At 27.9% G+C, this 15,000-nt stretch overlaps 1 protein-coding gene across 3 annotated transcripts in view; it reads left to right on the forward strand.

The window, feature by feature from the left end:
* Window positions 1-405: 405 nt before the first annotated feature.
* il12a (interleukin 12a) overlaps window positions 406-15,000 on the forward strand; it is a 38,547-nt gene continuing 23,952 nt past the window's right edge. Inside the window, exons 1-4 of one of the 3 annotated variants that reach the window (XM_061878144.1) lie at window positions 406-744; window positions 869-1,017; window positions 1,087-1,176; window positions 6,074-6,115. In XM_061878144.1, the coding sequence (XP_061734128.1) occupies window positions 483-744; window positions 869-1,017; window positions 1,087-1,176; window positions 6,074-6,115 (543 nt within the window). In that variant the 5' untranslated portion in view covers window positions 406-482. Of the gene's footprint in view, window positions 745-771; window positions 806-868; window positions 1,018-1,086; window positions 1,177-6,073; window positions 6,116-15,000 lie in introns of those variants that run through there. The other 2 variants (XM_061878143.1, XM_061878145.1) reach the window with 2 other exon arrangements.

Genomic DNA, 15,000 nt, shown 5'->3' on the forward strand with positions numbered 1-15,000 from the left:
TACACATGCATATATATGTGTGTATATATGCATGTGTGCATATATACACACAGTCTATATATGCACACATACATACATATATATGTACATATACATACATGTATGTATATATACATATATGTATACGTACATACATACATATATATGTACATATACATACATACATGTATGTATATATACATATATGTATACGTACATGCATACATGTATGTATATATATACATATATACATGCATACATATACATACATACATATATTTACATAGATATGTTAATATGTGTATATATGTCTGTATATATATATATATATATATATATATATATGTTTGTATGTATACATGTATATGTGTGTGTATATAATAACATTAGTAGAGATTAGCTTCACTACTAGTAGTACTACTAATAGTATTATCCTAGTACACAGTATAGTTGTATTATTCTTATTGCTGTAGTTGAATGTACTGAAGTTAAGAGTCGACATCATGTATAAAATGACATCTGGGACGCCCCCTGGAGGACAAAGCCAGAACCACATCGATGTTGTTGTTTTCCCCTCCACGCACGAAACCACGCGGGCCACAAACACACGCCTCTGCTTTCGTTGTGTGCAAAACTGCTCATCGCAACTTGGAGCACACGTTGCTGCTTTCTGTTTGTCACCAAGCGGACAACAACTTCCTTCTCTCTCCGCCTGCTCGAGAGGAAATGACGTCATGGCGGAGGAGAATATAAAACCTGCTGCAGGTGAGAAGGACAAAGACACAACAATACATCAACAACACAAACATGGCACACTTCACTGCTTGTAAGTCATGCGGGGGAAAAAAAAAGTCTCCAAGTTGTTTTATTCTTCTTTTCTTTTCTTCAGGTTTGATGAGCTGTTTGCTGCTCACCTCCACCTTGCAGTGGCGCACCTGCACCTCGCTGCCTGCGCGCCACCCCAGCGCGCCAAACTCTGACGCCTGTCCCGCGCTCTTCAGAAGCCTCCTGCTCAACATCACGGAACTTGTCAAAAGTGTGAGTATTTGTGTTATCTTTCCAAAAGGGCTAAGGCTGTAATTGTTGTGTTTTGTTTGACCTTGAAAGGAGATTCTGTGGCACGGCATCACGTCAGAAACTGACGCCGTCAGCAGCCCGTCGGACACCGTACGCGCATGCGCGCCCAACATCCAGCTGGTAAGACTCTTTGGTCTTCCAGAAAGAATGTAAATTATCCTCACTTTTAACCCATTTTTTAAAAAAAGTTGCATGCATTTTTATTATTTTAACGAATAATCCTGGAGATCGTTGAGTCCTCAATCATCCAAGGCACACTTTTTCTGTTTTTATTTGTTTTACTTGTTTGTATTATTTAATGTTGATAGGATTGTTAGGCATAGGTGTACTTTTAAACATTTTAGAGACAAATTATGCCCGGAAAGAATGTTTTCCCTTTCTCATGGGGATCAATAAAGAGACAGAGAGAGAGAGAGAGAGAGATTATATAATGTGTATACATATGTGTATATACATGTATATATTTGTGTCTGTTTATATATATTTACACATATTTACACAAACATGTATATGTGTGTATATATGTGTGTGTAAATATATATACACATATATACACACACATATATATATATACATGTATATATATATATACGTATACTTATACATATATACGTATGCATATATATATATATACATACACACACACACACATATATATATATATATATATATATATATATATGTATGTATATATATGTATATATACATATATAATAACCTGCTTCCCCCTAAGAAAAAAAGATAATTTCTCTATAAAATGTTTAAAATTACAACTATGCATAACAATCTTATCAACATTAAATAATACAAACTATATATAATACATAATATATATTACTAACTATATATATATATATATGTATATATATATATATATATATATATATATATATATATATATATATATATTCATGTATATATATACATACATATATACAAATATATATATATATATACATACATATATATACATATATATAGATATATGCATATATATATATATATATATATATATATATATATATATATATATATATACTAGGGGAGTGGGAAAAATCAATTCGAATACGTTGTGCGATTCAGAATCGTTTCATATTTTTTAAAAATCTATATTTTTTTATTTGAAAAAAAAAAATATATATATATATATATATATGTATATATATATATATATATTATTTCTTATTTTATTTTTTAATCAATCCAACAAACCACTACACAGCAATACCATAACAATGCAATCCAATTCCAAAAGCAAACCTGAGCCAGCAACACTCAGAACTGCAACAAACAGAGCAATTGAGGGGAGACACAAACACCACACAGAACAAACCAAAAGTAATGAAACTGTAGCTGTTTCTGAGAGTTTTTAATAATTTAAATGTGTTTCATAAATAAATAAATATTAATAAATAAGTTAATGATGCAGAGTTATAAAATATTATTCGAAAATGTGTGATTGTAAAATATCCCGAGCAAAATGTAAATGTATTGTGTTAATTGTGTTGCAAAGCGGAACGATTGTTGGGATCTTGCGACCACACGGACCGTAAACAAAGTAGAACACGCAAGAGGGGCGGGTGCTCGAGCACGTTGTCTTCAGCTCCTCAGAAGATTGGAGAGTATTCGATAATTCTTGTAAAACTTCAAGCAAGTCGTTATTAGAACCTCTTTTCGTCACAAGCTGCCAACGAGGTATTGTATATTTTGTAATTAGGGAGTCCTTTACCATGGGCCAAGGACGCTATTGAAACTGCTGTGTTTTATTATTATTCCGCACCTACGCGCTGTAATTTGACCCCCTTAACATGCTTCAAAACTCACCAAATTTGACACACACGTCGGTATAGCAAACCTTCCCAACATATTAAGTAACCAATCCCCCAAAATGAAAATTGCGCTCTAGCGCCCCCTAGGAAAAAATTACAGACAAAACTGCATGTAACTTCTGTTAGGAATGTCATAGCGACATGAAACAAAAACTCCTATGTAGGTCTGACTTAGACCCAATTTTCATACACTCACTTCTTTCAGCAAAAATCTACAGGAAGTTGGTAAAAACCCCTTCAAAATTAAATGTTTGCAAAAAATGCAATTTTTGCCTCTTTGCGCTGTAATTTGACCCCTTTAAAATGCTTCAAAAGTCACCAAACTTGGCGCACACATTAGGACTGGCGAATATTGCGATCTAATGAAAAAAACAAACCCCAAAACTCAAAATTGCGCTCTAGCGCTATTTTTGAATAAAACACTGAAAAAACTGCTCCTAGGAAGAAAACACAGACAAAACTGCTTGTAACTTCCGGTAAGACATGAAACAAAAACCTCTATGTAGGTCTCGCTTGGACCTACATTTCATAGATTGACAACCCCCAACAAAAATCAACAGGAAGTTGGCAATCCCCCTTTCAAAACAAAAGTTTTGTAAAAACCGGTCACCTTTCTTCAAACATTATGTCCTCTAAGTGCGTTTGTTGTTTTGGCTTCAAACTCGCACAGGAGAGAGATTGAACCCTTCTGATTAAAAGTATAGAACAGAGTTTTGATAAGTTCCCAGGTTTTGATTTTACGCGCCTTCAAAGAACCCCTGTGCAAAGTCTCCTAAAAAAATGTCATTTTTGCCTCTTTGAGCTGTTATTTGTCCCCCTTAAAATGCTTCTAAACTCACCAAACTTGACTCACACATCAGGTCTGGCAAAAATTGCGATCTGATGAAAAAAACCTAACCTCAAAACTCAAAATTGCGCTCTACCGCCCCCCTTGGAATACAACACGGACAAACTGCTCCTAGGAATAAACACAGACAAAACTGCTTGTAACTTCCGGTAGGAATGTCAGAGAGACATGAAACAAAAAACACTATGTAGGTCTCACTTAGACCTACATTTTGATAATCAACATACTTTAGCAAAAATCAACAGGAAGTTTGATATTTTCACTTCAATACAACAACTGCATTACTTTCACAATGCATTAGATTCTCAAAATAGTGGCTCCAAGGCGTCTTCTAACGCTTATCCGGCCGTGGGTCTCGGGGGCAGCAGCCAAAGGCAGACCCGACCAACGCTGCTTGCAGCTATAATTTAATTTATTTCCAAGTGTTTATTGATGTAAATTCAAAGACTGATGTACTGTATTGTACTGCATTTGTAAGTCTTCACGGCGTCGGCGTTGGTGTGGAGGCGTGTCGGCGTGGATGGTGTATACAGCAAGAAGGAGTCAATAAACGCCCGTTTTACAAAAAAAAAGAACTTGCCTTGTATCGAAAGGAGCTACAGAAACAAAAAGGAATATTATCAACAACAGTATCAATATTAGTTATAATTTCAACATAGCAGTGATCAAAAATCCCTCATTGACATTATCATTAGACATTTATAAAAACAATAAAAAAGAAGAATAGTGTCACAGTGGCTTACACTCATAAGCTGGACAACACACTGTGTCCAATGTTTTCACAAAGATAAAATAAGTCCTATTTTTGGTTCCTTTAATAGTTACAACAAATTTACATTATTGCAATCAGTTGATAAAACATTGTCCTTTACAATTATAAAAGCTTTTTTAATAAAATCTACTATTCTGCTTGCATGTCAGCAGACTGGGGTAGATCATGCTGAAATTCTATGTATCCATCCATCCATTTCCCACCGCTTATTCCCTTTTGGGGTCGCGGGGGGCGCTGGCGTCTATCTCAGCTACAATCGGGCGGAAGGCGGGGTACACCCTGCCCAAGTCGCCACCTCATCGTATTGAATGAATACAGAATCCTTTCGAATCGGAAAAATATCATTTTTGAATCGAGAATCGAATCGAAAAAATCGATTTATTATCGAATCGTGACCCCAAAAATCGATATTGAATCGAATTATGGGACACCCAAAGATTTGCAGCCCTAATATATACATAGATGTATATATAGACGGATGCATGCATATATATATGTATATATATATATACATATATGTATATATACATATGTATATACATACATATATATATACATTCATATATAGAAATATATGCATATATATACATATGTATGCACATATACATATGTACATACATACATATATATACACATGCATATATACATATATGTATATGTATATATATACATACATATATGTACATATACATATGTATATATACACATATATATACATATGTACATACATATATATACATATATGTCTATATATGCATGTATATATACATATGTATATACATACATATATATACATGCATATATATATATACATATATGTACATATGTATATACATATGTACATACATATATATATATATACATGCATATATATATACATATATGTACATATATATATATATATATATATATATATATATATATATATATATATATATACACATATGTATATGATGTCTTGCGGTTGGGAAAGTGGCCGTGCCAGCAACCTGAGAGTTCCTGGTTCAATCCCCAGTTCCCACCAACCTCGTCAGGTCCGTTGTGTCCTGAGCAAGACACTTCACCCTTGCTCCTGATGGGTCCTGCTTAGGGCCTTGCATGGCAGCTCCTGCCATCAGTGTGTGAATGGGTGAATGTGGAAATAGTGTCAAAGCGCTTTGTGTACCTTGAAGGTAGAAAAGTGCTATACAAGTACAACCTATTTACCATTTAAACTAGCCTGTGTTCTGTAATATTCAGTACAGTGGATCTAAAAAGAAAAGTCATACACAAAAACTATACTACAACAAATATGTACAATGTGGGAATGTAAATATATGTTATGTACTGTAATAAGTACAATCTTTAAATGTTGAATTTTCCAATTTGACATCCAGTACATATATTAAGTACATAACTCCACATGTGTTTATTCAGAGTTTAGATGTGACTATCTACAATGTAAATAGTCATGAAAATAAAGAAAACACATTGAAATGAGAAGGTGTGTCCAAACTTATGACTTGAACTGTACATCATTTAATTATATTTTGTAAATGTTATAAATCATAGTTTTGTTTCCCTCTACAGAATTCAAGCTGCATGATCAACAGGAATTCCTCCTTCAGTAAGGTAATACTTAAATTTCTATCTATTAGTTATTGTTTCCTGATGATGGTGTCAGTCAAGACAATATATACACTCAATGGCCACTTTATTGGGTACACTTGCACACACCAAAAACAAATGTCACATTTTAAACAGGTTTCACATCATTTAGACCAGGGGTCAGCAAAAATACCAAAACACAATTTTTTTTCTGGAGCCGCAAAAATTAAAAGCTGTATATAAGTGTTATAATGAAGGCAACACATGATGTAAGTGTCTATATTAGCTATAATAGCCTACTATCAAAATGACTTTAAAAGTCTTTGTGGAGAGGCGGAGCCGACGGGCCATCGGCGGCAGGACACGCTTTGGGTTAGGGTTAGTAACATCCTAATCCCTATGTATGAATACATGTATGAATGAATTAATGTATGAATACAAGGATGAATGAATGTATGAATACAAGTATGAATGATTGTATGAATACATGTATTCATACATTTATTCTTCCCTGTATGGATACATTCGTTCATTCGTACATGTATTCATTCATACATGTATTCATTCATTCATTCATACATGTATTCATACATTCATTCATACATGTATTCATACATGTATACATACATTCACTCATTATTATGTTCATACATGTAATCATACATTTATTCATTCATCCATGTATTCATACATTAAATCATTCATGCATACAGTAATCATACATTCATTCGTACATGTATTCAGACATTCATTCATACAAGTATTCATACATGTATTCATTCATTCGTACATGTATTCAGACATTCATTCATACAAGTATTCATACATGTATTCAAGCATACATTCATTCATACATGTATTCATTCATACATTCAATCACACATGTATTAATTCATTCATATATGTATTCATTCATTCATACATGTATTCATTCATACATTCAATCATACATGTATTAATTCATACATTTGTTCATAAATGTATTCATTCATTCATATATGTAGTCATTCATACGCATATTCATTTATACATTCATTCATACATGTGGTCATTTATTTATACATGTACTCATTTATACATTCATTCATACATGTATTCATTCAATAATACATGTATTCATTCATTCATACATGTATTCATTCATACATTCATTTGTACATGTATTCATTCGTTCATACATGTATTCATTAATTCATGCATGTATTCATTCATACATTCATTCATACTTGTATTCATTAATTCATACATGTTTTCATTCATACATTCATTCATACATGTATTCATTCATTCATACATGTATTTATTCATTCATACATGTATTCGTTCATACAATCATACATACATGCATGCATACATGTATTAATTCAAACATTCATTCATACATGTATTCATTTATACAATCATTCATACATGTATTTATTCATACATACATGTATTCATTCCTACATTCATTTATACATGTATATATTCATATATACTTGTATTCATTCATACATTCACACATACATGTATTTATTCATTCATACATGTATACATTCACACATTTAATCATACATGTATTTATTCACATATGAATGCATTCATTCATACGTACATTCATTCATGTATTTATTCATTCATACATGTATTTATTCATATATGAATGCATCCATTCATACATACATTCATACATGTATTTATTAATGCATACATGTATTTATTTATAAATTCATACAAACATTGATAGATTTATTCAGTCATACATTCATACATACATGTATTCATTCATACGTACATTCATACATGTAATCATTCCTACATACATACTTTCATACATACATTCATACATGTATTCATTCATGCGTACATACATGTATTTATTTATTCATGCATACTTACATTCACACATGTATTTATTAATACATTCATACATGTATTTATTCATTCATTCATACATGTATTCATACATACATACATTCATTCACACATACATTCATACATATATTTATTCATTCGTACATTCATACATACATCCATACATGTATTTATTCTTACAGTCATATAAACATTCATACATGTATTTATTCATACATACATTAATACATACAGTTATATATGTATTTATTCATTCATATATTCATACATACATTCTTACATGTATTTATTCAATCATACATTCATACATGTATTTATTTATAAATTCATACATACATTCATTCATACACACATACATGTATTCATTCATACATACATACATTCATACATGTATTTATTCATACATACATGTAATCATTCATACATACATACTTTAATACATGCATTCATACATGTATTCATTCATAACTACATACATGTATTTATTCATTCATGCATACATGCATTCATACATGCATTTATTCATACATACATTCATTAATTCATACATGTATTCATTAATTCATACATCTATTCATTTATTCATTCATACATGTATTTATTCATACATTCATGTATTCATTCCTACATTCATGTATATATTCATATATACTTGTATTCATTCATACATTCACATATACATGTATTTATTCATTCATACATGTATACAATCATACATTCAATCATACATGTATTTATTCGTGTATAAATACATTCATTCATACATGTATTTATTAATTCATATATGTATTCATTCATACATTCATTCATACATGTATTTATTCATTTATACATGTATTCATTAATAGATCCATTAATACATGTATTTATTCATATATACATATATTCATTCATGCATTCATTCATACATGTATTAATTCATACATTCAGGTATTTATTCATCCATACATGTATTCATTCATACATTCATTCATACATGTATTTATTCATTTATACATGTATTCGTTAATAGATCCATTAATACATGTATTTATTCATATATTCATTCATGGATTCATTCATACATGTATTAATTCATACATTCAGGTATTTAATCATCCATACATGTATTCATTTATACATTCATTCATACATGTATTTATTCATTCATACATACATACATACACACATACATGTATTTATTTATTCATACATGTATTTATTCATTAATACATACATTCATACATGTATTTATTCATTCATGCATACATTCATACATGTATGTATTCATACATACATTCATACATACATTCATACAAGCATTTATTCATTCATACATACATACATATATGTATTTATTCCTATATGCATTTGTACATGTGTTTGTTCATACATACATTCATACATGTATTTTTTCATACATACATACATACATTCATACATGTATTAAATCATATATACATTCATATATGTATTTGTTAATGCATACATTCATACATGTATTTATTCATTCATACATGGATTTATTCATTCATACATACATTCATACATGTATTCATTCATACATACATACATACATTAATTTATTCATACATACATACATACATTCATACATGTATTTATTCATTCATACGTACATTCATACATGTATTTATTCATACATACTTACATTCATACATGTATTTATTCATGCATACATCCATACATACATTCATACATGTACTTATTAATACATACATTCATACATTTATTTATTCATACATACATGTATTTATTCATACATACATTTATACATACATTCTTACATGTATTTATTCATACATATTCTGTACATGTATTATTCATACATACTTACATTCATACATTTATTTATTCATACATACATTTATACATACATTCATACATGTATTTATTCATACATACATACATTCATATTTGTAATTATTCATACATACATTCATGCAAGTATTTATTCATTCGTACATTCATACATACATTTATATATGTATTTATTCATACATTCATACATACAGTCATACATGTATTTATTCATTCGTACATTCATACATACATGTATTTATTCATACATGTATTTATTCATTCAATCATACATATATTCATACATACATTCTTACATGTATTTATTCAATCATACATTCATACATGTATTTATTTATAAATTCATACAAACATTCATACATTTATTCATAAATACATTCATACATACATGTATTCATTCATACATACATTTACTCATACACATATACATGTATTCATTCATACATACATACTTTAATACATACATTCATACATGTATTCATTCGTACGTACATACATGTATTTATTCATTCATGCATTGATACATGTATTTATTCATACATTCATTCATACATGTATTCATTCATTCATACATGTATTCATTCATGTATATATTCATATATACTTGTATTCCTTCATACATTCACATATACAAGTATTTATCCATTCATACATTCAACCATACATGTATTTATTCATGTATAAATGCATTAATTCATACATTCATTCATACATGTATTTATTCATTTATACATGTATTCATTAATAGATCCATTAATACATGTATTCATTCATATATACATGCATTCATTCATGGATTCATTCATACAAGTATTAATTCAACATTCATACATTCAGGTATTTATTCATCCATATATGTATTCATTCATACATTTATACATACATACATGCATTTATTTATTCATACATGTATTTATTCATTAATACATACATTCATACATGTATTTATTCATTCATACATACATTCATACATACATTCATACATACATACATACAAGTATTTATTCATTCATACATACATTCATACATACATTCATACAAGTATTTATTCATTCATACATACATACATACATACATTCATACATGTGTTTGTTCATACATACATTCATACATTAATTTTTTCATACCCACATTCATACATACATACACGTATTAAATCATACATACATTCATATATGTATTTGTTCATACATACATACATTCATACATGTATTTATTCATTCATTCATACATACATTCATACATGTATTTATTCATACATACTTACATTCATACTTGTTTTTATTCATGCATACAACCATACATACATTCATACATGTACTTATTCATACATGTATTTGTTCAGACATACATACATTCATACATGTATTTATTCATTCATACATACATTCATACATGTATTTATTCATACATACTTACATTCATACATGTTTTTATTCATGCATACAACCATACATACATTCATACATGTACTTATTCATACATACATTCATACATGTATTTGTTCATACATTCATACATGTATTTATTCATTCATTCATACGTACATACATACATACATTCATACATGTATTCATTTATTCATACATACATTTATACATGCATTCATACATACATTCATACATACATTCATATATGTATTTGTTCATACATACATACATTCATACATGTATTTACTCATTCATTCATACATACATACATTCATACATGTATTTATTCATACATACTTACATTCATACATGTTTTTATTCATGTGTGCAAACATACATACATACATACATTTACTTCATCATACATACATTCATACATGTATTTGTTCATACATACATACATTCATACATGTATTTATTTATTCATTCATTCATACATGTATTTAGTCATACAAACTTACATTCATACATGTATTTATTCATGCCTACATCCATTCATACATGTACTTATACATGTATTTATTCATTCATACATACATTCATACATGTATTTATTCATACATACATTCATACATGTATTTATTCATACATACTTACATTCATACATGTTTTTATTCATGCATACAACCATACATACATTCATACATGTACTTATTCATACATACATTCATACATGTATTTGTTCATACATACATACGTTCATACATGTATTTATTCATTCATTCATACGTACATACATACATTCATACATGTATTCATTTACTCATACATACATTTATACATGCATTCATACATACATACATTCATATATGTATTTGTTCATACATACATACATTCATACATGTATTTACTCATTCATACATACATACATTCATACATGTATTTATTCATACATACATTCATACATGTATTTATTCATACATTCATTCATACATGTATTTATTCATTTATTTATACATACATTCATACATACATTCATTCATACATTCATACATGTATTTATTCATACATTCATATAAACATTCATACATACATTCATACATGTATTTATTCATTCATACATGTATTTATTTAAAAATTCATACAAACATTCATATGTGTATTTATTCATACATGTATGTATGTATTCATACACTCATACATACATTAATCCATGTATTCATTCATACATGTATTTATTCATACAGTTATAGGTACAATCATACATATATTCATACATGTATTCATTCATATATTCATACATACATGGATTTATTCATACATTCATAGATTCAATCATACATGTATTCATTCATACATACAGTCATACATGTATTTATTCATACATTCATACATGTATTTATTCATACATACATTCATACATGTATTTATACATACATACATACATTAATACATACATTCATTCATACATATATTTATTCATACATTCATATAAACATTCTTACATGTACTCATTCATACATTCATATAAACATTCATACATGTATTTATTCATACATAGATTCATACATACATTCACACAAGTATTTATTCATTCATACATTCATACATGTATTTATTTAAAATAAATCATGCAAACATTCATACATGTATTTATTCATACACATATATGAATGAATACATTCATATATGTATTCATTCATACATACATTCAAACATACATTCATTCATTCATATATGAATACATGTATGAATGAATACATGTATTCATTCATACACTTATAGGTACAATCATACATGTATTCATACATGCATTCATTAGTATATTCATACATATATGTATTTATTCATAGATTCAATCATACATATATTCATACATGTATTCATTCATACATTCATACATGTATTTATTTATACATTCATTTATACATACATCCATACATGTATTTATTCATACATACATTCATTCATACATACATTCGTGCATGTATTTATTCATACATTCCAATAAACATTCATACATGTATACATACATTCATTCATGTATTTATTCATACATACATTCATACATACATTCATACATGTATTTTTTCATTGATACATTCATACATGTATTTATATATACATTCATACATACATTCATTCATACACACATACATACATTCATGCATGTATTTATTCATACATTCATATAAACATTCATACATGTACTTATTCATACATACATTCATACATGTATTTATACATCCATACATGTATTTATTTAAAAATTCGTACAAACATTCATACATGTATTTAGTCATACACTCATACATACATTAATCCATACATACATTCATACATGTATTTATTCATACATTCATACATACATTAATCCATGTATACATTCATACATGTATTTATTCATATACTTATAGGTACAATCATACATATATTCATACATGTATTCATTCATATATTCATACATACATGTGTTTATTCATAGATTCAATCATACATGTATTCATTCATACATAAAGTCATACATGTATTTATTCATACATACATACATTCATACATGTATTTATTCATACATACATTCATACTTGTATTTATACATACATTCATTCATACATACATTTATTCATACATACACTCATACATGTATTTATTCGTACATTCATATAAACATTCATACATGTATTTATTCATACACACATTCATACATGTATTTATTCATTCATATATTCATACATACATTCATACATGTATTTATTCATTCATACATGTGTTTATTTAAAAAATCATGCAAACATTCATACATGTGTTTATACATACATACATTCATACATGTATTTATTCATACATACATACATTCATACATGTATTCATTCATTCATACATACATTCATACATGTATTTATTCATACACTCATACATAAATTAATCCAAGTATTCACTCATACATTCATACATGTATTATTCATACACTTATAGTTACAATCATACCTCAATTCATACATGCATTCATTAATATATTCATACATATATGTATTTATTCATACATTCATAGATTCAATCATACATGTATTCATTCATACATACATGCATTCATACATGTATTTATTCATACATGCATTCATACATGTATTCATACATACATTCATACATACATTCATTCATACATACATTTATTCATACAAACATTTGTACATGTATTTCTTCATACATTCCAATAAACATTCATACATGTATTTATTCATACATATATTCATTCATACATGTATTATTTTTTTAATTCATACAAACATTCATACATGGATTTATTCATACATACATACATTGATACATGTATGTATGTATTCATACACTCATACATACATTAATCCATGTATTCATTCATACATGTATTCATTCATATATTCATACATACATGTATTTATTCATATATTCATACATGTATTCATACATACATGTATTTATTCATACATAAATTCATACATGTATTTATACATACATTCATTCATACATACATTTATTCATACAAACATTCATACATGTATTTATTCATACATATATTTATTCATACATACATTCATACATACATACATGTATTTATTCATTCATACATGTATTTATTTGAAATAAATCATGCAAACATTCATACATGTATTTATTCATACACTCATACATACATTAATCCATGTATTAATTCATACATGTATTTATTCATACACTTATAGGTACACTCATACAAATATTCATACATGTATTCATTAATATATTCATACATACAAGTATTTATTAATACATTCATAGATTCAATCATACATATATTCATACATGTATTCATTCATACATACATACATGTATTTATTCATACATTCA

Source organism: Nerophis ophidion, linkage group LG18, assembly GCF_033978795.1.
Source record: "Nerophis ophidion isolate RoL-2023_Sa linkage group LG18, RoL_Noph_v1.0, whole genome shotgun sequence".
Taxonomy (NCBI): Eukaryota; Metazoa; Chordata; class Actinopteri; order Syngnathiformes; family Syngnathidae; genus Nerophis; species Nerophis ophidion.